The sequence below is a fragment of the Pongo abelii genome, chromosome 5 (genome assembly GCF_028885655.2).
Source record: "Pongo abelii isolate AG06213 chromosome 5, NHGRI_mPonAbe1-v2.0_pri, whole genome shotgun sequence".
Lineage (NCBI taxonomy): Eukaryota > Metazoa > Chordata > Mammalia > Primates > Hominidae > Pongo > Pongo abelii.
Genome location: NC_071990.2, coordinates 45,187,693 through 45,213,942, shown reverse-complemented (window position 1 = coordinate 45,213,942; position 26,250 = coordinate 45,187,693). Strand labels below are relative to the sequence as shown.

The 26,250-nt window shown below is 37.9% G+C and overlaps 1 protein-coding gene across 1 annotated transcript in view; it reads left to right on the top strand.

The window, feature by feature from the left end:
- SUPT3H (SPT3 homolog, SAGA and STAGA complex component) overlaps nt 1–26,250 on the top strand; it is a 541,480-nt gene that overhangs the window by 409,224 nt on the left and 106,006 nt on the right. Inside the window, 3 exon segments of the mRNA XM_063724819.1 lie at nt 13,851–13,926; nt 21,067–21,179; nt 22,257–22,364. Of these exon segments, the coding sequence (XP_063580889.1) occupies nt 13,851–13,926; nt 21,067–21,179; nt 22,257–22,364 (297 nt within the window).

Genomic DNA, 26,250 nt, shown 5'->3' with positions numbered 1-26,250 from the left:
TACCCAAGTGTAGCAGTGTACACTGTACCCAAGTGTAGTCTTTTATCCCTCACCCCCTCCCACCCTTCCCACCAAGTCTTCAAAGTTCCTTATATCATTCTTATGCCTTTGCATCTTCATAGCTTAGTTCTCACTTATAAGTGAGAACATAAGATAATTAGTTTTTCATTCCTGAGATAATTCACTTAGAATAATGATCTCCAACTCCATCTAGTTTGCTGCAGATGCCATTATTTCATTCCTTTTTATGGCTGAGTAGTATTCCATGGTATATATATACCACATTTTCTTTATTCAGTTCTTGGTTGATGGGCATTTAGGCCCAACTTAGTTCGTTAGTTAGAATACTTACGGTTTTCTATATAAAGAGTCAACTTTTAAAATATTTATAAACTGGGAGAGCGAAACTAGAACATAAATTACAGGTAGTAAAAGCTATAAACTGGTCATCTTTTTTTGTTTGTTTGTTTGTTTGTTTGAGATGGAGTCTTGCCGTGTCACCCAGGCTGGAGTGCAGTGGCCCAATCTCTGCTCACTGCAACCTCCGCCTCCTGGGTTCAAGTGATTCCCCTGCCTCAACCTCCTGAGTAGCTGGGATTACAGGCATCCACCACCATGCCCAGCTAATTTTTGTATTTTTAGTAGAGACGAGGGTCTCACCATATTGGTCAGGCTGGTCTCGAACTCCTGACCTCAGATGATCCACCCGCCTTGGCCTCCCAATAAACTGGTCATCTTAATACATCATTGAGCCAGTTATCTCTGCTACTCATTAACATTTCTGGCAGCAGTAGGGTAGCTTTCACATAGGGTATAGAATTTTTATCAGAGGTGAAGAGAGGTCTTATTGTATTGACTCAGGAAAGTTAAATATAGCAACATTTGTTCTAGTCTGTTTTAGGAGCAGTTTTTCCTAAGTGCTTTATAGATAGCCTGTCATTTTTGCAACAGACCATGATGTCAGGACCAAGGAGGGTTTTGATAGAAATGACACAGCATGATTTGCATTTTTAAAAGGTCACTTTGTCTGGTGTGTGGGGATTACTTTTTCCTTTGGTACCATGATCTTCCTGTGAAATGGCCTCTGTTTTGAAACCAGAAGCACAATGCTTACTCCTTGAAGGGAAGGCAATGTAGTATAGTACAGTAGTTTTCAAGTTGTGTTTTGCAGTTTTTGGTATTTCATTGAGAAGTACTTTGCAGAGGAGAAAGAATATTGGAGGACTCTGAGTCTTCTTCCCTCACCTCTATCAAAGCATCTCTGGTTTTAGCACCTTCATTTATGAGGGTTCCATAAGATATCTCTTAAATTACACACACACAAGCACACACAATTTATATACACACATTATACATATGTGTGTGTATATATTTATACAGACATATGTATATTTATATATACAAACATATGTATATATGAATATATATACACAAATACATATTTTCAAATGTTCACATACACCTACCCCACCCAGCATATACACACATAGCCAAACCCCTTTTGTAGTAAAAAGAGCATAAACTTTAGAGTAAGACAGATCTCATTTCAGATTGCAGCACACATTGCTTAGCAACCTTGGACAAGTTACCTAATATATGTGAGCCATAGCAGGAAGACTCATTAAGAGTCTGTTATAGCAATTGATACAGTTTGGCTGTGTCCCCACCCAAATCTCATCTTGAATTGTAGTTCCCATAATCCTCACATGTCGTGGGAGGGACCTGGTGGAAGGTAATTGAATTATGGGGGCAGTTACCTCCATGCTGTTTTCATGGTAGTGAGTGAGTTCTCAGGAGATCTGATGGTTTTATAAGGGGCTTCTCCTCTTTTGCTCGCCACTTCTCTTTGCTGCCACCATGTGAAGAATGATGTGTTTGCTTCCCCTTCTGCCATGATTGTAAGTCTCCTGAGACCTCCCCAGCCCTGCAGAACTGTGAGTCAATTAAACCGTTTTCCTTTATAAATTACCCAATCTCTGGTATGTCTGTATTAGCAGTGTGAAAACAGACTAATACAGGAAAATTGGTACCAGGTAGTGGTGTGCTGCTGTAAAAATACCTGAAAATGTGGAAGTGACTTTGGAAGTTGGTAACAGGCCAAGGCTGGAACAGTTTGGAGGCCTCAGAAGAAGACAGGAAAATGTGGGAAAGTCTGAAACTTCCTAGAGACTTGGAGGGCTCAAAAGACATGAAGATGTGGGGAAGTTTGGAACTTCCTACAGACTTGTTGAATGGCTTTGACCAAAATGCTGACAGTAATGTAAACAATGAAGTCCAGGCTAAGGTGGTCCCAGATGGAGATGAGGAAGTTGTTGGGAACTAAAATAACAGTGACTCTTGCTGTGTTTTAGCAAAGAGACTGGCAGCATTTTGTCCCTGCCCTAGAGGTCTGTGAAACTTTGAACTGGGGAGAGATGATTTAGGGTATATAGCAGAAGAAATTTTTAAGCAACAAGTCATTCAAGAGGTTTCTTGGGTGCTGTAAAAAGTATTCAGTTTTATGTATTTACAAAGAGACAGTTTGGAATTGGAACTTACGTTTAAAGGGGAACCAGAGCATAAAACTTTGGAAAATTTGCAGCCTCATGATATGATAGAAAAGATAAACCCATTTTCTGAGAAGAAACTCAAGCCTGCTGCAGAAATTTGCATAAATAATGAGGAGGAAAATGTTAATTGCCAAGACAACAGGGGAAAATATCTCCAAGGCATGTCAGAGGTCTTCACGGCAACCCCTCCCATCACAGACCCAGAGGCGTAGGAGGAAAAAAATGATTTCATGAGTCAGGCCCAGGGCATTGCTGCTTTGTGCAGTTTTGGGACTTGGTGCCCTGTGTCCCAGCATGGCTAAAAGAGTTGTGGCTTCAGAAGGTGCAAGTCCCAAGCCTTGGCAGCTTCCACATGGTGTTGAGTCTATGGGAGCAAAGAAGTCTAGAATTGAGGTTTGGGAACCTCCACCTAGACTTCATAGGATGTATGGAAGCACCTGGATGTCTAGGCAGGGGTGTGTTGCCGGGGCAGAGCCCTCCTGGAAAACTATTACTAGGGCAGTGCAGAAAGGAAATGTGGGGTTGGAGCCCCCACACAGAGTCCCCACTGGGGCACTGCCTAGTAGAGCTGTAAAAGGGCCACCATTCTCCAGATTCCAGAACGGTAGATCCACTGACAGCTTGCACTGTGTTCCTGGAAAAGCCACAGATACTCAACACCAGCCCATGAAAGCATCTGGGAGGGGAGCTGTGCCCTACAAAGCCACAGGGGCGTAGCTGACAAGAGGCGCTGGGACCCCACCTCTCTCGAATCAGTGCGACCTGGATATGAGACATGGAGTCAAAAGAGATCATTTTGGAGTTTTAAGATTTGACTGCCCCACTGGATTTTGGACTTACGAGGGGCCTGTAACCCCTTCATTTTGGCCAATTTCTCCCATTTAGAATGGGTATGTTTACCCAATGCCTGTACCACCATTGTATCTAGGAAGTAACTAGCTTGCCTTTGATTTTACAGGCTCATAAATGGAAGGGACTTGTCTTGTCTCAGATGAGACTTTGGACTTGGACTTTTGGGTTAATGCTGGAATAAGTTAAGACTTTGGGGGATGTTGGCCAGGCACAGTGGCTCATGCCTGTAATCCCAGCACTTTGGGACGCCAAGGTGGGCAGATCACAAGGTCAGGAGATTGAGACCATCCTGGCTAACATGGTGAAACCCCGTCTCTACTAAAAATACAAAAAAAATTAGCCGGTCGTGGTGGTGGGCGCCTGTAGTCCCAGCTACTCAGGATGCTGAGGCAGGAGAATGGCGTGAACCCAGGAGGCGGAGCTTGCAGTGAGCCAAGATCCACGCCAGTGCGCTCCAGCCTGGGCAACAGAGTGAGACTCCGTCTCAAGAAAAACAAATGAAAAAGACTTTGGGGGATGTTGGGAAGGCATGATTGGTTTTGAAATGTGAGGACATGAGATCTGGGAGGAGCTGGGGTGGAATTAATATGGTTTGGCTGTGTCCCCACTCAAATCTCATCTTGAATTATAGTTCCCATAATCCCCATGTGTCATGGGAAGGACCCATTGGGAGGTAATTGAATCATGGGGGGGCAGTTACCCCCATGCTTCTGTTCTCATCATAGTGAGTGAGTTCTCCGGTGATCTGATGTTTTTATAAGGGGCTTTTCCTCCTTTTGCTTGGCACTTCTCCTTCCTGCCATCACGTGAAGAAGGATGTGTTTGCTTCCCCTTCCACCATGATTGTAAGTTTCCTGAGGCCTCCCCAGTTCTGTGGAAATGTGAGTCAGTTAAACTTCTTTCCTTTATAAATTACCCAGTCTCAGGCAGTCCTTTATAGCAGCCTGAGAACAGACTAATAGAGTAATCCAGAGGAGAGTTGATGATGGTGGCTGGGACTAGAGTAGTATCAGTGACAGTAGAAGGTGATGAAAGTGGTTTATTTTAGTTATATTTTAAAGATAGAGCTGATGGAACATGCTTAGAGGGAATTAACTGATGAATTAATCTGTGATAAAAATTTTTATTTTCACGTGTTTAGAAAAAGTCCTTACTGAAAAAACTAAGATAAATCACATAGTAGCAACAAAGGGAGATTGCAACCAGGGCTCCCTTGTTCTTTACAGAATTCTGTGTATCCTTGGGGAGGATGGTGAGAGCCATGCTGCACTGACAGGCTTCCCTTTTCACAAGATTTTACCTTAAAGATGCTAGACTTTTATTCTATGTAAGTAAAGCCAGACTCCATAAAGTGTGCATATTTGACTACTTGAGAATTTGATCTTGCCTAAACCAAGATGGAAAGATCTGCAGTTCTAACTCAAGGTTAAAGAGAAAGTATGAACTAAATTTTATGCATTAATGGCTTTATATATTTTTCAGGCAATATTCTAAAGTTTTACCCAAAATGACCAAAATATTTAACCATATACCTATATGCTTGCTCTACTATAAAGCCTTTCAGCTCATCTAGATATTATGTAAACCTCTGAGAATTTTTAGGAATGTTATTCAAAATGCCTAAAGATTTTACACATATTAAACTAGCATGTTCACTTTTTTATATACAGCCAAATAAAAATCACCAAAAAAAAAAGGGTTATAACATCCTTAATCAGGAAAACAAAAAGTCAAAGTCAGTGTTCTGTTACTTAAAAGAAATAGTTTGGGCAGAAACTCACATGGCTTTTTATGTTATTTGCCAACTGAGTTATTCCAGCGCATATTTACAACTTTAAGGAAACGTTAGCAAAAATTGGTACTAACACTAAACAATGGGATTTACAACTTGACAGGGAATTAGGTTGTATGGCACTAGGTTATTTTAAAAATGATACTTTTCTTAGCACACATTTTATCCCAAGATGGGAAATATTTTATTACATATGGTTTTTTCCCCATTACTGGCTTAATAAATTTAGATTAAAAATTTTTAATGGGCATTAAAACATTTTTAAATTTATTACTTTGATTTTAATAACTATATTTTTCATTATATAACCAATTAATGCCCACTCTTGATAGTTTAAAATGTATAAAAAAGGTGAAGCTCCTATGATGACATTAATTAATATATTTAGACCCATAGGATATAGATTAAAAAAAACTGAATTCAATATTTTGAAACAACTCTATTATGTCATAGTAGCACAAATATCTTTTTGTGTGTTTCTCAATCACTGATGCTTTGTACTTGCTGAGGATTACTCACTTTCAGCACAAAATTTCTTTTAAATCCTTTGAATCTTCTAGGGTCTACAGTTCTTTCTTTAGGAAACTTCATATAATTACTGTAAGACATTCTTAATACCTTGGACACGTAAAATTGGTGTATTATGAATGCCACTCTGGGGAAACAAATTAGCATCACTGGAAACCTATTTTTTAAGGCTGTGATGTAGAAAATATACTGCATTTCTATTCAAGTCGATATAATTCAGTGAAAATTGCAGGTCAAACCTAAGTGAAATTTTGGTTTCTACTGCATCAATCAGGATTCTGAGTTGGTCCCTTAAATATTGCATGACATTCTCCTTTGTGTGTGTATGTGTGTTTTTGTTTTTTGATTTTTTTTCTAAAAACATATATTCAAGCCTCTGCTGTTTCTCTGTGATTTTCTGCCTCTTGGGTAACTGCTTTGATTATTTTTATGTGTGCACAGTTAATGACTTCCTGTAAGTGAAGCAAAATTAACTCAAGAGGAAAGAAGATTTCTTTACTTTTGAAACTCTTTTTCTGTTTGTAATTCACTGTAAAAAAATTACTGAAATGTGTAACTGAAAAGTTAAAGTTACCTATAATTTCACCTCCAGGATAAATACTATCAAAAGTGTAATGTATATGCTTCCAGACTTTTTCCGTGTATTTGCAGGCATACACATGTGCATATGTGTGTGTATGTTCAAACATAAATGGAATTAAGGTACATGCATTCTAGTATGCAACTTGATTTTTCCATTAATAATACATTCCTGCAGCTAATCTTTGAGGAGAGAGAAAAGTAGCACACATAGAAAAGTGCAGGAAGGGGTATAATACTATCTAGAAGAACAAATAATTTCAGAAGAGAGAAATCAGTGTAAACTGGACAAACTTCCCAGAGGAGGTAGGACCTATGCAAGACCTTGAAGAAAGGGAATGATTTAAATGACCCTGAAGATGGGGAGGGGTGGCCAGCACAGTAATGGGGGAGTGGCAGGGTGGTAGCAGTACATGGCACATGTGACAAAGGGTGACCTAACTAAAAGAATAAATTTGGTTTTAGTGAGAACAATGTGTGCTGAGGTAGAATGGCCCAGATTATGTCTGTGTTTAGAAGTCAGGCATTTGAGCTTAAATTTGATGCAGTGCTTAGTTTAGAGCCATTTGTTCATGAGTCAGAGAAAAGAAAGTGATGTGGGGATACAGGGCAGCCTACTACAGTGAATCTTACAATGTACGAGGGCCTTTTCTCCATGTTTTTATTTAAAATACTAGTATGCAGGATAGGTTGGGAGAGGAAAGGTCTGTGAAAGCTAGGAAGCTGTTGTAATACCCCAGGCCCAAAATGATGACTTTTGCAGTGGAATAAAAAGAAAGGGTACTTTACCATGTGTTTTGAGGGAGGCTTACTTAGCTTTTGGGTAAGGAGTCTACCAAATTACAAACTGACTCAGCAAGTAGAATGAGCACTCACTGGGGTACTGGATTGCCTCTGCAACCATCCCAGTAAATCTTTTAACCTTTCTGGACCTCAGCTTCCTTACCTACAGTGAGTTGGAGATACGGTTTCTTCGGCATTCTGTGGTATTTACTGACTTGTTAATATTATCCTTCTGCAAGTGAACCACATTATACATATATAAACATGCATACGCATTTCATAATTTACACGTTGCCGCATTGCTGAATGCTGCTGCCAACCACTCCATTTGAAGTTTTCAAGTTCAACAACCAATGCCTATTGAACATGAGATTGTTGGTAGATTACCATTTTGGTAAAAGGCATTTTGCCCTTTCCATGCAAAAAGGACTCTGCATTTCAATTGTAAGACTTTTTAGAGTAATCAGAATAAGATTAAAAAAAAATTTTTTTGGCCAGGTGCAGTGGCTCATGCCTGTAATCCCAGCACTTTGGGAGGCTGAGGCGGGAAGATCACTTGAGGCCAGGAATTCAAGACCAGCCTGGGCAATTTTATAGAGATCTCATCTCTATAAAAATAAGAATAAAAAATTTGCCAGGCCTGATGGCACGCACCTGTAGTCCCAGCTACCCAGGAGGCTGAGGCAGGAGGCTCACTTAAACTGGGGAGGTCGAGGCTGAAGTAAGCCATGATGGTGTCACTGCACACCAGCCTTGGTGACAGAGCAAGACCCTATCTCAAAAAAGAAATGAAAAGAATTTTGAAGTAGAAGTGAGAGCAGATACTCTCATCTTGGTTTGAAAGTTATGTTCTGTGTTTTTTGTGTTGCTGAAGAAAGTTAAATGCCATGTGCCTTGAGAAGCTGCCAAGAGATACGCCAGCACATAGCTTCCATAACCTTTAAAAATGCTTCAGTGAAAGCACACAGAATTTAAATGCAACTGCATGCTGCATAAGTAATCCAGCCTTACACCTCGAAGTGGTATAGACAGGGCAAATGATGATTGTCCGTACTGAAAGTATTTTTCAAAGACTCAATCAACTTCACATTAATTGAAATAAAAACTTTTCACTGAAAATTCAGATTAACAAATATGTACCAAGAGTTTGTTATATTCACGATATTGAACAAACAAATTATACTAGGCACTGTATCTGTAGGGATATTAGCATTTCTGTTTTCATTTAAGTAGGACGCAGAAAGTGAGTTCATCTAGCATAAAAGTCTGCCTTCTCTGTATGTTTTACAATAACAAGAAAAAGCTGTAACTTCCTGGTAGTGAGACGAGCAACTAGTCACCAACTATTCTGTTTTACCTTTTTAAAAAGCTATTTCAATTAAATTTTAAAATACTGTTGAGTATTTGGAAAACTTTAGGAATAATTCTTTCACAAGTAGTTTCTCCACATTTGCTGCTATATTATAATACTTAGCTATATTGTAATACTAGTAAGATTTAATTTCCTAAAATCCTCTAAGTATGTTGCATATTTTATAAATGTTCAAGAATGCTGTTGTTGACACCTAAAGAAACCAGGGAGTGGGTGGAATTGACAGATTAAGCAGAAGACAAACTGGACTTGCAGATACAAGAGTATGACTAATCCAAAGATGACCTTACATTCATGTGGCAGTCTGAGATAGGAGAGCATTGTGTAATTTGAGAATGTTCGGTATGAATAAAAGCCGTGATAAATCATCTGTGATTATTCAGTGACTTTTATTTCAGAGATTTGTGTTTTCAATGCCTTTGACAATGATATGATGTCTTTTTTATTCTAGTTTAGTGACTATACGGAATAGCCAAAGTAAGTCTTTTAAAATTAAGTTTGCATTGTAATATTTAGTTCAAAAGAAACTAGAGCCTAAAGGGAGTACAACCTTCATTACAATTAATATGATCTAGAATAGTAACTGTTTTCTGAGAAACTTTGTATACCTTAGAGGTAGGTATTTAGGACCCAAGTTTTACTTCTAGTTTTGCCTCTTTATTAACTGTATGCTTTTAAAGTTTTCCTTTAAGTTCTCTAAATCAGTGTCTTCATTTGTAAAATGAAACTAATAAAACTGCTTACCCTTTATTGAGCTGGTTTTATTTTATAAATATTTTAAATATGTATATAAATATAAATATTTTATAAATTTTATTTTATAAAACCATCTCAAAGAATAAGCAGTTTTATTGGTTTCATTTTAAAAATAAAAAAATTATGTTCATTTTAAAAATAAAACCATCTCAATAAAGTAAGCATTATTCTGATCATGATGTTTTACTAGGCTTATGATATTGTCCCCTTGAATCTTTTTCCATAGATTTCTTAAAGGAATAGAAAAGGACTGCCAGTGTATACTTTAGTATGGATCAGAATGGGTGATCTGAATAGAGGCAGAGGAGAAGGTAGAATTAGGACACCACAGAAAATAAGAGCCACACTTATTTAATATTTGACCACTGTCTTGATTTTTTTAATGGATTTTTGTCTTTAAAACTGCCTTGTCTCTCTGGGATTTGTAAAATTGGATTACAATTTGATCCTAATTCTTACAGTTTCTGGTCTTAGGCCGGTCAACATGTACTTAAATGCATTTCTTTTGTCCTAGTCCATCCATTCATCTGTCCCTTGATTCAGCTAGTGAGGCCCAGGCAAATCCAAGCAAAGCATTGCCTCAGCACTCTAGAAGAGCAGCATGGTTCCTGTATTTGGAGAACATACAGTTCATGAAAGTTAGATATTTACTCCCTTTCTCAGTATTTAAGATGATAGTGGAAGGACAGGAGTAAATATAATACTCAGATGTTGAATTATTTGGATCATATGGCCAAAATTTGTTCCTTTTTTTTTTTTTTTTGTATTTTTGAAACAATTCTGGGGGAAGAGAGGAATAAACAAAAATTAAGTGATAAGCATATCCAAATCATCATCATCAGCCAAAATTTGTTCCTTTTTTTTTTTAAACAATTCAGGGGAAGAGAGAGGAATAAACAAAAATTAGGTGATAAGCATATCCAAATCGTCTTCATCATCCTCAAATCCAAGTCAGTGCATATATAGCTCGATCTCTGATTTCATGAACTCCCTTGACCATGCTGTGAATACCATTCATGTGTTATATCATGTAATATTCAAGGACATTAGTATTAGTACAGTGCTTCCAGTCTTTCTCACATCATGGCACACATAGAAAATGATAATATTTTTATCACCCACCAAGGTAAATAGACAAGGCAGCTGGCAGCCGATACCAGCCTAGGGGTTCTGCTGCCTCAGCTTCGTTCAGCATCCGGAGAGTGAATGGAATCAGTATCTCTACACACCTGTGATGTGCTTGCACTATCAGATACACTACAGTTTCTACACTCTTCATTAGATTATCCCCAGGTTGTACATTATTTGCTGACCCAGGTCCTCGCTAATTTCTTTTTCTTATGAATAGTTTGAGCATGTTAATTGTAGGAGCTACATGACATGTTTTAGTAAGACAATATATGAAATCTAGAGCATCCCAAAGGAAAACATTGGAATAAAAAATTACCATTAGTTGAAGACAGCTTTTTATAATGAAAATAGGCTGACTTAGGAATTGGGAGTCCTGGGCTTGAATTCTAACTTAGTCCACCTTTGACAAATCACTTCTCTGAGTCTCAATTCCTTTATCTTTGAATTGAAGAGATTTGAACAAGATGAACTTTAAGCTGCCTTCTATCTCTAAGCCATGATTTTGTATTGTCTATAAGTCTTTGCTATTGAGTCAGCTGCTTTGCGTGGAGTATTTCCTGTGTGCTAGGCACAGGATAAATGGCTTCTTATATATACCCTAGGGTCAGATTTGTGGGGCTCCTCAGATCAAAGTTTACTGCTTCGATGCTGGAGGAATTAAAAAAGAACTAGGATGCTTAATGAAGAAAAGAGAATAGGCATTGGAGAGGGTGTCTGAGAGGAATGAAGCTAGCCATAATAATTTAGTCTTTCAGATGTTTATGGATATCTTTGAAATATTGTAGCTGGCAATTCTGGCAACCTTAACCTCTGATGATAAATTTTGCTACCTCTCATTTCTAGAAACACTTATTGCCAGTACATCAGCTATGTAAGCATATATACAGAGGCCAAATCTTGGTTGTCCAACTTGGGGGAAGAAAAAGTTAGTGTTAAGAATCCCTTTAGGAACATTCTTTTTCCATAGTTATCCAAGTCTTTTCTGTCCAGCCATTTATTGGTTAGAGGAGGCTACTAAGCTGGAGAGCAGCAGAGATGGTATGTAGGAATCAATAGATAATCATTCTCGATCTAGTTCCATTATGGTGATAGTCATTTGCCCTGTGGAATAAAACGGTCGCATTTGTTCATCCAGCAAATGTTTATTGCTTATTTACCATGTGTCAGTTATTTTCCTAGGAGCTAGAAATTCAAACCTGAGTGGTTCCTGCTATAGTGAGACACAGACAAACAGATATATATACACAAACATATGTACATAGATACAAATTAATGTTAGTATTATCAGTCTTAGAGAGTTTATTTAAATAAACACATTAGCAATTTTTTTTTTTTTTTTTGAAACGGAGTCTCCGTCTGTTTCCCAGGGTGGAGTGCAGTGGCGTGATCTTGGCTCACTGCAACCTCTGCCTCCTGAGTTCAAGCGATTCTTCTGCCTCAGCCTCTGAGTAGCTGGGACTACGGCCGCATGCAACCACACCCGGCTAATGTTTTATATTTTTAATAGAGACGGGGTTTCACCATGTTAGCCAGGATGGTCTCAATCTCCTGACCTCATGATCCACCCGCCTCAGCCTCCCAAAGTGCTGGGATTATAGGCATGAGCCACCATGCCCAGCTGCAACTTTTTTTGTAATGTTCAAAACACATAAATAAATTCTCCCTTTCTTGCTTCCTATTTTCATCAGGAAACATTTATTGAGTCATGTGTCAGATACTTTAAAAAGAGGGCTAAAACTAGATCATGCATTTAAATATCAAAAAATACTTCCAAGTAAATAAAAACCCAATAATATACTCTTAAGGAGACATGGTTGTGTGGTTGGTTGTTTGTTTGTTTGAGACAGAGTCTCACTCTGTCACCCAGGGTGGAGTGCAGTGGTGTGATCTCAGCTCACTGCAACCTCCACCTCCCAGGTTCAAGCAATTCTCCTGCCTCAGCCTTCCAAGTAGCTGGGATTACAGGCCCATGCCACCATGTCCAGCTAATTTTTGTATTTTTAGTAGAGACAGGGTTTTGCCATGTTGGCCAGGCTGATCTCGAACTGCTGCCTTCAAGTGATCCACCTGCCTGGACCTCCCAAGTGCTGGGATTACAGGTGTGAGCCACCACACCCAGCCGAGACATGATATTTCTGACACATGCACAAGAAGATATGTACATACATATATACATATATGTGTGTTTGTGTATATATATAAAGATAAATTTATGTGTATATATGTGTACATATATAATTTATATATTTATCTTTATATGTGTATATATATACACATACATATATACCTTATATGTATATATATATATAAAATGTTTGTATATGCCCAAAAAGTACACTTGAACCTAGTGGGTAAATAACCAAGAGAGGCTTGCGTTTGTGAGTATGTGGATGTGTGGGAAGTAAGGAATGAAGGGAGAGAGGGAGGGAAAGAAAAAAGGGAGATGGAAAATAAGGAAGGGGAAAAACAGTCAGTGGTCTTAGAAGGAACCATAGTAGTGACTAGTAATTTTTACGTTAACTCCCACTGCCCCATCTATATTCTCTGTTAAGCTCCGGTTAGTACACCATTATTCATTCCATCAACTGACCTATCATTGGAATGGACTACTCACACAAATAAAAGAAAAAAGAATAATTTCTGTTTCAAAAATACAAAAACATCCACAGACATTAGAAGAAATGGTACTTATGTGCTCTAACAACGATGGTAAAGGTAACTTGCTGAAAGTTCTTCCACAACAGAAAAAAAAAAAATTAAATCTCAGGGATTTTTTTTTTCTTCGCTGGGCAGAAATTCATTCCAAGAAGTACCAGCCTGTCTCATTTCAAAATGCTCTCTTTACCAAGGAAGCGGAAGTGGTCATATTCTTTCCCACCAAACTATGGATGAATTATAATTATCCTACCTCTTGTGGGACAGTGAAGCAGTAAACATCTGCTATACTGAATCAAAAACTCCACAAATGAAACTATACCAAATGAATCATACCTGGACTCAGATTAAAGGATCTGTATTGTGTTTACCTTTTTCTTTATTTTCTTGCAATCTAAAATATGGATTTGTCAACTGTGGCCCCAGATTCTAACTGAAAGGGAATATATGGATTGTATTCACTGATTCTTGTTTAACATTCTACATCACAGCTTTAGAGCAGATTGACAATAATATTTGTAACAGTTTTTCTGTTTGGTTTATTAGTCCCTCATCATTTTCTTTTTCTTTAAAAGGATGATACAAGTTAGAAAATTTAGACGTGAGGTCCTTTAGTTTTAGTTTCAGTAACAAAGGAGCAGAAAGTAATATTTAAACTTTATTTCCAAAACACATCAGCTTCACAACTAGTGTTAGTTATTGTAATTTTATGTATCATGATCTATGTGGTGGTACTACCCTGTTCACCTGGAATAAGGAAAGGAAAATGGTACTTCAATTCTAAGTTTAAGCTGTGAAAACATATATAATAATCTGCTTGCTTTAAAAAATATTATGTATTTTTATCTTTTAGAGAGCAGAAAGACAAACTCGAATTATGGATTCAGCTCAATATGCAGAATTCTGTGAAAGTCGACAATTAAGTTTCTGTAAGTAACTATTTAACTTTGCTTAATTATATGCATAAGAGATTTGTGTTATAGATGTACTAAAGTATGACAGGATCTGTTTCTTAGAAATTGGTGAATTTAATATATGTGTAGTTGTAACTGCTATAGAAACAACCTCTACATTGTGGGGAGCCTATAAATGATTTTCCTACATTCTACTGCTTTGCAATTAATAACATTAAGAGGTCTTAAGTGGTGCTGGTAATATACAGAGTGCTATGTTAATTATTTACAGTACTTTTAATCATAAAAATTCCATTGTCTTAATATTTCCATTTTAATTTCTAGTTTCCTAGTCATATTTACACTAGTATTTCTGATTGCATTTGATCCATAATGGACTCTAATAGTAGTCATGACATTTAAAGGCCCCTAATATTAATTATTTTCCTTTATGTATACTCATATTACCACAAAGGAACATATCACTGGTCTCTTCCATTTTTGTCTGACCTCCTACTATGGCATGTATTCAGTGTTAGCCAAATTTATTAGTACATGCTCTAGTAACACTAGTAACCTCGTGGTAAAATTAGTACTTTCACATCACTGTACATCAGCTTATTAAAAGTGTATAACGACTCATAATAGTGAGCTAGATTGTGTAGCAAAACGTCCTTACAGCAAAGTTTCAGTTGTGACTAAGGCTCTCGGGGTAAAGGTCAAAGAAGAAAGTGTGATGAAAAGTCCAGTCAAAAATATGACAAAGTAGCACATGACCATGGTCTGAGGGATTATAGAAACAATGGTGTCTTTAAATGGAAAGCTATTATGTGGTCACAATAACAGCATATTTGATTTGGAAAAAGAAAAGGAGAGCTTCATTTATAGATTATAAAGTGCAAATAAATGACACATTTCATACTATCCCATGTAAATGTCAGTAAAATATAGGAAAACATGTTTTGGAAGATTTTTTTTTTCTGACTAAATATACTTTCCAATTTGACTAACAACTTGGCATCATACATCTGTGAAGCATTAAGTAAATGGCACTTCAGATCATGGCAATTTCAGCAAATGAAAGGTTTTGTATTGTAATTTTTAGGTTTAAAAATGGCATTCAAGTCTTTATAAGTATCAACCTCCAGTTTATAAAGTAACATTTAGTGCAATTGAACTATTTTTTTAAATTATATTTTAAATTTAATTCACTTAAAGGAACAGACATACTACTTTCACACTAAAACTCATAAAGTCTCCTAATATGCCTTCTCTTTGAAAATCAGATTTTCAGTTACTCGTGTTTTTTTGTTTGTTGGTTTTTGTTTGTTTTGTTTTCTTTTTGTTCTTGTTTTTTTTTTTTTTTTTTTGAGATGGAACACTCTGTTGCCCAGTCTGGAGTGCAGTGGTGCGATCTCAGCTCACTGCAGCCTCCTCCTCCTCCTTCTCCTGGGTTCAAGTGATTCTCCTTGCCTCAACCTCCTGAGTAGCTGGGACTACAGGTGTGCACCACCACACCCAGCTAATTTTTGTATTTTTAATAGAGACGGGGCTTCACTATGTTGGCCAGAGTGGTCTTGAACTCCTGACCTCAGGTGAGCCACTGTGCCCAGCCCATGTTTTGTTTTTAACTCAATAATAAACTATAGTAGATTAAAAAATAACATTTTCCCTTTCTGTATAAAATAACTATAGTATAAACAGTATATTGTGTTTAATTTTCTTTTCTTTAGAGTGGAAGGATTTGGTCATTTAAAACTATTTATATATGGTGCCCATAGGTGTTTTATTATGAAACCTTGGTGGGGAAATCTGTTTTATATGGCAAAATACTGTGGTTGAGAATGCTTTAATCCACGTGGGTGAGCAAATTCAGAAGCTATTCCTGCACTTGTCAGAGTGTTATGCTCTTTTCATTCTTCTCCTTCTAATACATTACCAAGATACAGGAACTGTGGTCCTGCCATATGTATCTTTTTAAGTATTTGATCATAGCCATCCCTGGAATTACTGGTACATTTTAAAATAATGAGTCTGTAACTTTATAGGCTGAGGGTAAACTGCAGCATCGGCACGCTAATCTAATACACAATTCAGTCTTTTGTTTTTAATATGTATGTAAGTCAGAGTTATTTATCTTAAAGTCTTTTAAAATCTGATGTTAATATTGACACACAAAGCTCATAATTATAAAGAATAATGGTAATAATTTAAATTATTAAAATTTATAATCTATAATTAAAATGTATAATTGGTAAATTATTTTTCAGTCCTTTACTTTCAAGTTTTTATTTTGTATTTGGTTTTATCTAGATTTTCTTTGTAATCAGAGAGGCTCTGTGTATTTTTATTGATTAGTTTAATTTATATGGATTTAATTGCTTATACTGTATATGCTGTCTTGTGTTTTAAATTTCTGTGCTTTTTAATTTGCTTTTTCTCCTCCTTTTCTATGTTGTATTAGATTGATTGGGTTTTCTTCATTTCTTTTTCCTCTGCTAGTTTGTAAGTCCTATATTCTCTTTGCACTATTTCAGTTGCTATCTTTTTTTTGATATACATCCATGACTTAAAGTTTTTAAAATTGTTAGGTATTTGGCTGGGCACGGTGGCTCATGCCTGTAATCCTAGCGCTTTGCGAGGCCGAGGCAGGTGGATCACCTAAGGTCAGGAGTTAGAGACCAGCCTGACCAACATGGTAAAACCCTGTCTCTACTAAAAATACAAAAAACAAACAAACAGACAAACTAGCCAGGCGTGGTGGTGCATGCCTGTAATCCCAGCTACTTGGGAGGCCAAGGCAGGAGAGTCACTAGAACCTGGGAGGTGGAGGTTGCAGTGAGCCACAATCGCGCCATTGCACTATCAGCCTGGGGGACAGGGCGAGACTCCGTCTCAAAAAAAAAAAAAAAACATTCGTAAGTACTTAACCTTTCCTTCTTGGCCTAATGTCATTTTTTCCTACAGCTCTGTACAAGCTTAAAACACTCATTTTTTTTTCTTAAATGGCTTTATTTTGCCCCCATACTTAAGTGATTGTTTAGTTGGGTAGGAAATGGTAAGCTGATAGTTACTTGTTAAGACATAATTCCCTTGTCTTTTGGCCCCTGTTGTTGGTAGAAGTTGGCTGTCATTCTACTTATTTTTTTCCTGTGGAAGAAACTAAGAGAATGAAGACATTGACTCCAGGTCCCCCCTTATATGGGGAAATGAACACACTGGCCAAAGTAGTTGCCCATAAATATGTATAAAGGAAAGGAATAAGGAACTCCTGCTAGAGAAGTTTCCAGGGAAATCCATGCCCTCTGAAGAAGGCTATTTTCAATTAGGTTGAAGTTGCAAAGTAGTTTCTTCTGAGTGGAATGAGCATTCCAGAGGACCCTAAGGAAAGGACTGGGAATGGAAAGACTGTTGGGAAGGGATGGGATAGAAATCACCGAATAGTATGCAGGCATGAGAGAATGGAATATTGCAAGAAACTTAAATTTTGTTAGTGATCATTGATAAGAAAGATAAAAAGTATGTGAGATTAACCTTAAATTTCCATATGAAATTATCATGCAAAGTTGTTTTTTAAGTTCAGCACAGGCTGAAAATCCAGGTAGTATTACAAAGCTAATAATCCTAGGAACTTTTGACCATTGCTCAGGATTCTGTTTAAGTTGTTAGTCAATTTCCAGGTTATCCTTTCTCCTGATACGTTGGGAAGAGGGGTGAAGGAGAAGGAACTTGTTTATTCTGAGGCCCCTCTCACCTCTTGATGAAAACAAACTGTCTTAACTAGAGGTATCTGTGCCTCTTTTGCTGGAACCAACAATACCTTGGAAGGGTCAGGCTCTAAAGCCATCCTTCTCCAGGTGACAGGGAAGGAATTAGCTCTCAAAGAATCTCCACCACTTGGTGGAACAGCAATAACCCAAGTGATTTTTGGGACTTCTATGCATGTCTTTTGATGAATAGAAAAGTTTGGACTCTACTCTTTTATTTAAAAAATGCCTTATTCATTCATTTATTCATTTCTTCTGGAAATATTTCTTGTGAGTCTACTAATGCCAGGCAGTATTCTAGCTGCTAGGGATACAGTTGGAGATATATGGTCCTTGTCCCTGCATTCTTGGTGGTTACAATCTAGCAAGGAAGCTAATTCTGTTGCTTATGTGGATAGATCCAACTGAATATTAATAATGATCCTTTCCCTCACTTTTAAAATTAACTGTTTAGAGCACAGTCACAAAATATCTGTTTCTGTCCTAAAGATCTGTCAAGGAGATAAGTGATTAATGTACATATCATTGATCTTGCCAAATTGCTGCCTGTTAACTTTAACTTCAGAAGTATTCCACAGATGTTAAACAAGTGTTTGTGAGCCATTGCAGCATACTAGTTAGATGGAATGTTGCATGTCAGAAAGTATTTGGAAGATTTGTTACTTTGGGGAGATAGCTTTAAGGGGGATTATCATAATTCTGCCATATTTGACAGCTTTGGGTATATGCTTCGATAGCAGGACTTAATGTTTTCCATGATTTATTTGAAAGAGAACTCTTCTGTGTGTGGAATCCTTGAAGATTCTATATAGAAGGATCAAAATATCATGCTTTGAGTTACTGTTAAGTGTTTTATAGACCTGTGGGGCCAGATTAATCAAAAGAATAATCAGTGGATTATAAAGAAAATCTTACAGATTTCATAAAATCTTCACTATCAGTCTTTCCCTCTAGGTTACTAGTTAAATGAATAATGTCTAATGAAGTCCCTATATCAAATTAGACTGCTTAGCACTGTGGCAGTGTAGAGATATTTAACTAAAGGTTGCATACGTGCTTGGTTCTGTATATGCTTGGTACTATTACACATGCAGAGACATAAGGCATGGTCTTCTCCCACAAAAATTTGTAATATGGCTTAAGAAATTATAAGCATTTGTGAAAGAATATCTGATGGTATCAGTGTTCAATAAATGGCTAGAGTAGGGAAGTATACCTTTGGCCTGTATGATCAAGATTCATATGAATGAAGAAGAGTGATGGGAGAGCATTCCATGGAAGGAAAGGAGTAGGCGTAGACACACAGAGGAAAAGACTCAAGGCCAGGTGATGGTTTAATAGGGAAATATCCTAAAGGCTACTTGGAATCAGTCTGGATGGTTTTGAGTCAGGCTTAAGAATTTAGACATCTTCATAATCAGAAAAAATGTAACCACAGGCTTAGATTAGACCAGATGTCAGTTTATTTAACTTTAAATTTACAACTTTGAGCCATTCTAGTAATAGACTTTTTTTTTTTTTTTTTTTTTTTTTTTTTTGAGACAGTTTCGCTCTTGTTGTGCAGTGGCGCCATCTCGGCTCACTGCAACCTCCGCCTTCCAGTTTCAAGCGATTCTCCTGCCTCAGCCTCACGAGTAGTTGGGACTACAGGCACGCACCACCACGCCCAGCTAATTTTTTGTATTTTTAGTAGAGATGGGGTTTCACCATGTTAGCCAGGATGGTCTCCATCTCTTGACCTCCTGATCTGCCCACCTTGGCCTCCCGAAGTGCTGGGATTACAGGCGTGAGCCACCGCGCCCGACCTAGACACTTTTTTTAAACGTATTTATTTCAGTAGGTTTTTTGGGGGAACCGGTGGTGTTTAGTTACATGAATCTTTTTTTTTTTTTTTTTTTTTTTTTGACAGTCTCGCTCTTTCCCAGGCTGGAGTGCAGTGGCGCGATCTCGGCTCACTGCAAGCTCCGCCTCCCAGGTTCACGCCATTCTCCTGCCTCAGCCTCCCGAGTAGCTGGGACTACAGGCACCCGCTACCATGCTCGGCTAATTTTTTTTGTATTTTTAGTAGAGACGGGGTTTCACCGTATTAGCCAGGATGGTCTCGATCTCCTGACCTCGTGATCCTCCCGCCCCGACCTCCCAAAGTGCTGGGATTACAGGCGTGACCCACCGCGCCCGGCCTACATGAATCTTTAGTAGCGATTTCTGAGATTTTGGTGCACCCATCACCCGAGCAGTGTGTATATTGTACCCAATGTGCAGTCTTTTATCCCTCACCCCCCTCCTACCCTTTCCCCTGAGTCCCCAAATTCCATTGTATCATTCTTATGCCTTTGCGTCCTCATAGTTTAGCTTTCAGTTATAAGTGAGAGCATACGATATTTGGGTTGCCATGAGGTGGAGGCAGGGTTAGGCATGTCTGAGCTCAGACCCTTCTTGGGCGGGGCTTGCGGCTGCTGTGGGGGATGAGGGTTTGGCTTCTAGAACAAGGGAGTTACCGTTCCCAGGGGCATTATGGCTGCCTCTTGTCCCACGCAGGTCGCCAGGGAAGTGGGGGAAAGCCGGCAGCCGCAGGCCTCACCCAGCTCCCATGCAGCCCACAGCCCGAAAGGCCGGTCTCACTCCACCATGACCCTTGCCCGTAACAGCACCAACTTTATTTCCAGGCGGCTGGTGAGCAGGGCTGAGAACTTTCCCCAGGCTACTGGCTTCCTAGCTGAGAAAGCAAGCCTACTCACAGTTCCTCTGCGTCCCACAGAGCCTGCAGCCGTGGTCCACCTCCTTCAAGGGGTCTGTGGCTCTCGGCTTTTGTGGTATATTCCTGCGGTAGTTCTTGGAGCAGAAGTTCACAGTGTGGGTCTCCACATGCTGCTCTACCCATCCAAGCGGGAGCTGCAAGTTAATCCGGCCTGCTATCTGCCATTTTCCTCTGAGACTAGAGAATATTTTTGAAAAGTATCAGCAATAGTTTCTGTATGTTTCTTTTTTCATCACAGGTTCTTTCTTGCAAGATTTTCTTTCTATATGAGTAAATTAAGGTTACATCAGACAAGAACATCTTCTGACTTCTTGTTGTAACATAAGCTGTAGCCAATGGTAAATCTGACAGTGTGAGAAGTATTAAACATTAAATGGTTTAATATATACTATGTCATATAGCATAGGTGTAAAATAAAAGACCCAAATACGTAAGAGAGTTGTTGAAAACAACCATTGTATTGCCTTATAACTGAGAGTTAAAACTTGGATTTCTTGGGGCCAGAATATCTAGACATTAATTATTGCATTTTATGTGCATTATTTTTTGTGTACAATTCTGAGTATACTTTTTTAATTTTGTGATAGTAATGTGCAGTATTAAAACACTTTAAAAATTAAAATTTCTGCACTTGTTTTTTTAAATGGCCAGCCAAAAAAGCTTCCAAATTTCGAGACTGGTTGGACTGCAGCAGTATGGAGATAAAACCCAATGTTGTCGCAATGGAAATCTTAGCATATTTAGCATATGAAACTGTGGCACAGGTAAGAATTCTAATCTGTCATGTCGGGCCACGCTGGCTGGTTTTTCTTTATCTCTGCCCATGATCAATTCTTCTTCTCCCTGCTGCTCTACCAGTAATAACAGCCATGAATTCTCTCCTGTGACATTTACATCATTTTCTAAAATTTAGTTCAGTTATGTGTCTCTGCATCCTCAATTCAAGTGGATGTTAGGATAAAAAAGAGTTTCTTGCACCTTTATCTTAATGAGAAATGGAATCCCTGCATGCTTTTTCTTGACATTGAACTCAAGTCCACATCTGCCTTGTTTAGAGATTATTTTTGAGCTTTGAAAAACACCTTTCTACATATGTGAGAATTTAAGAGTACTTACCAAATTCTGGGTCTGGAATCTTGCCCTCTAAAAGACTTTCTCAAGTTGTGGTCTTTAGACCACAGGCATCAGCATCTCCTTGGTTCTTGTTTAAAATGCAAATTCCGGCCAGGCACGGTGGCTCTTGCCTATAATCCCAACACTTTGGGAGGCCGAGGTGGGTGGATCACCTGAGGTCAGGAGTTCAAGACCAGCCTGGCCAATATGGTGAAACCACATCTCTACTAATAATACCAAAAAAAAGTTAACCAGGCATGGTGGCGGGCGCCTGTAGTCCCAGCTACTCGGGGAGGCTGAGGCAGGAGAATCGTTTGAACCTAGGAGGCCGAGGTTGCAGTAAGCTGAAGTCGCACCATTGCACTCCAGCCTGGGCAACAAGAGCGAAACTCCATTTCAAAAATTAATAAAATAAAATAAAATAAGCAAATTCCTAGACTATATGCTTAAAACAGACCTACTGAATTAGAATCTCTGGACTGAAAGCCCAGAAATCTGCACTAGTGACTGTGAAATAAATTTTGAGAACTACTCTCCTAAAAAGTCAGAATATATCATGACTAGGTCCATTCACCAGTCAATGAAAGTGTGTGCTCATGTCTACAATATAGATTTTTAGGCAAGCAGGATTATCAGTAACATTCGAATGTGTTGCTTTTAGGTTTGCCACTTCAGTGGCATTCATGATTATTTCTAGCTATGTGACTGTCATTCTTCTGGTCTTCTAGTTAGTGGATCTGGCTCTTCTTGTGAGGCAAGACATGGTAACCAAGGCAGGGGACCCCTTCAGCCATGCCATTTCTGCAACCTTCATTCAGTATCACAACTCTGCTGAGGTAAGTACAAAAAAAATCTGTCTTAAAACATTTGTGAATTTTGACACATATCTGGTATTTACATTAGTGGTTCTTTAATAAAGATTATGCAGGAGTGTATAACCTTCAGTCAAATAATCTTAATACATTAGACATTCAAATAAGTATTTAATTGAGCACCTACTGTGTGCCAGGCCCTGACAGTCCACTTAAGACAATGATTTTTTTCACCTTTTTCTTGCTTCACTTAGCTTTCCTAGCCCTTCATTGAAAGGGATAGTTGCAAGGCATTTCTTATTTTTATGGGAGATGAAAAACTGGTTTAGGTAATGTTGGAAAAGTCGTTTATTTCTTTGTGCTTCAGAAGATAAGAGTGTTATCATTATTATTCACATAATAATCCCTGGCATTTATTGATAACTTTCCATTTCAATTATTGATTCATCTCTAAAAATGATTTAAAGAAGCTTGTCTTCATTCATCTTGAGTTTTTAGATTGCCCCTACTATGTGAAAATTATATTCTTTTCTGATCTGGCTTTGCTATGGGAACTGTAAAGTTTTCTTTCCAATTTTAAGGCTCTGTATAATAACTGTGCACCACTTTTAGTATACAGAATATCCTCTGTAAACAGCATCTACCTCAAAACCAGAAATGTATTGCAGTATCTTGAATGTATTTGCCAATATTTGACCCTTTTCACTAACAAAAACAGCAGTTTCACGTAATTCAATCGAATATCCATAGATAAGACAGCAAGAAGGTTAAGTTCGCATCTGCATGTAGAGTTGTGAAGTAAGTTTTGGATCAAGTTGGTTGGAATATATAACCTGAAAATGGCTAAGCTCTGTTTTACAGCCATACCTTAATTACACATGTCTACTCCTTGTTAAATATCTATAGGCAAGGATAGTGGTTCAAATCATCTCTAAGAAGTAGTTGTAGTCTTCTTTAGGTCACAGACCCCTTTGAGAATCTGATGAAAACTATAAACTCTTTTTCTATAAACACATTCACAAATTTTGCCTACAGTTTCAGATTGTTCAGAGACATTCTGAAGCCATTCTGTGGATCCAAGGGATCTGTGAACCGTATGGACCCTAGGTTTAAATTTCTCTGCTCTAGGATACATAGAACATATGGTAACATATATGCCCATATAGCATCTTATTACAAACAAAAGGACAATTTAACATTTTCTTATGCCCCTCGGAAAATCAAATTGGCTTGGAAACCAAATAGGGATTAAAATGTTTATGCCCATTAAAAATCCATTTTTTTCTTAGAAAAGGTCATACGTCATTATCAGTCAACATACAAAAGTCCCTAAAGCTTACTTAGTTGATTAATCACTATTTGTTTTCTTTATGTTACAAACTCGAATTATGATGTCAAAAAACACCCTTTAAAATGTCTTTGATGCATGTTCACTTTATGAATATGTGTATAAGTATGCTTTCCATTAACATCAGACAAATTTGTTATAACATTTCTAATTGAGAAAATTTACTGTGAACACAACGAGCCTAGTTTTCTTTTAACATTCAAGTGATTGCTTGCATGCCTAGGAAAACTCTTTATTTCCCCTCTTTTCTTGGTTCTCCAGGGTGGCCAAGCTGCCCTAGGCAACTGCTCAGCAACCGCAGCCGCTGTTCCCAGCTACCCAGCAATTGAGAGGAATATCCTATATGTGCTGGATTTCCTGGGCTCTCTGGGAGGTGGGAGCATGAGTGTCAGAGAGCCTCCTGACAGAATATGTTAGTATAAGGCTCAAACTTTTTTCTGGCTGGCAGACACCTCTCCTCTCCTGTGACTGGTAGTCAAGATGAATATTCAGAAACTGGAAGTCTTCCTTCCTGCCCTTTATCACCTGACAAAATCAGCAGCCAACATCAAGGGCCTGTACATCAAATACTGTACCAAATTGAGTCCAAAGTGAGGCTCTGGAAACTGATATGATCTCTGTTCAGGGAGACAGGATATTTTGTAAAACAAATAAGCAAATAATTGAACAAACAGTTTAAGATGGCATATACTAGTTTCCAAATGAGTGACTCAGACAGAAAATACAGAAGTTTAAAAAAACAAAACAAAAACCTTCTCTAGTTGCAGTCAAAGACTTTTAGAGAGAAAGCTGAGGTTAAAAGAAAAATAGGACGATGATAAGGTAGAAGTTAGGATAATACTCTAGGACTCACAGACAGCATAAGTACCATTTTACAAGGAGAAAAACCCAATGCTGTTTAAAATATTCAAGGATTAAGGTTCATTAAAGAGGAATAGTAGGCACTTGGATTAGAAAATTAAGGCTCAGATTATATAGCGTCTCAGACTGCTAGAGTTAGGAAGGAATGAATGGTTGATGGTTTCTTGGCTGAAGGGTGAGGAGTTCAAAAGGGTGTTTTAAGATCCAAATGGTAGTGCCATGTACAGTGGATTAGAATTGGAAACTCAAGATGTGGGTTAATACACACTGCATTTTATTTTAAGGGGTATCATTCGTGAGCACTAACCATATAAGGAACTGGGCTGGTTAAGCTTGGGTTCTTACTAGATTAGCAAGTTTAATATTAATTCAAGTTAACTTTCTAGATTTTCTGTGTTGCCCAGGCTGGAGTGCAGTGGCTATTCACAGGCATGATCATAGTGCACTACAGCCTTGATCTCCTGGCCTCAAGCCATCTCTCTGCCTCATCCTCCCATGTAGCTGGGACTACAGGCACACCACTATGCTTGGCTATTTTTTAAAATACATTATGAAGACTTGTGGGCCAGTAGTGCGGTTGGTATGATTGATAATGAGGAAAATGTAGATTAATAATACCATACATTAAAATGATTTTGAGATTTTTATTTGCCTGTGAATTTCTTAGAAGCCAATATTGTGATGTGACTGATTAGGAATTTTTTTTAGTGTTGGGCATCATCCTATAGAATGGACATTGACACAGTGGAGCATGTCTAAAGGAGAGTCATGGGAGAGGGGGCAGGTGTGTGAAGAAACTGAAAAACATTTCTTGTAATAACCGCTGGGATGAACTTGAGGTGTTTGACCATTAAAGAGAAGAGACTATGAAATATAAGTCTTCAACTATTTAAAAGTACTTCTACATAAAGAATAGAGTTGCGTGAACATATCAGTTTATGCATTCTCATGTTGGTGAATATCTGGACTGTCATCAGTTTCTGATGTATTATGAATAAACCTGCTGTGAATATTATTGTACAAGTCTGGAAGGACAAATGCTTTCGTTTTTCTTAGGTAGATGGCAGTGAATGAAATTGTTGGGTCATAGAGTTAGGCATGTGTTTGGTTTTTAAAGAAACAGACTTTTTTTCCAAAGAGGTTGTACCATTTTATACTTCCACCAACAGTGTATTAGAGTTCCAGTTGCTCCACAACTTCATCAACATTTGGCATTGTTATTTTTACTTTTAGCCATTCTAGTGGATATTTTCTGATAACAGTTTAAGTGCGTATTTCTCTGATGACTGATAAGGTTGGGCACTTTTTTTAATGTATTGATTGGCCATTTATGTATCTTAACCTGAGAAGTGTCTCTTCAAATCCTTTACCCATTTTTTTTTTTTTTTGCAGGCAAAGGGGCTGACTTTTCTTACCAGTTTGTAGTTCTTTACATGTCTTGTGACAACAGTCCTGTATCAAACACATATTTTTCACATATTTTTCTCTCAGTTTGTTAGCTGAGAAATTTTAAGTTTCTGATGAAGCCTAATTTATCCAATTTTTTTCTTTTTTTTTCTTTTTTTTTGACAGTATTCCCCTTGCATTTATTTATTTTTTAAATTTTTTTAAAATTATACTTTAAGTTCTGGGGTACATGTGCACAACCTGCAGGTTTGTTACATATGTATACATGTGCCATGTTGGTGTGCTGCACCCATT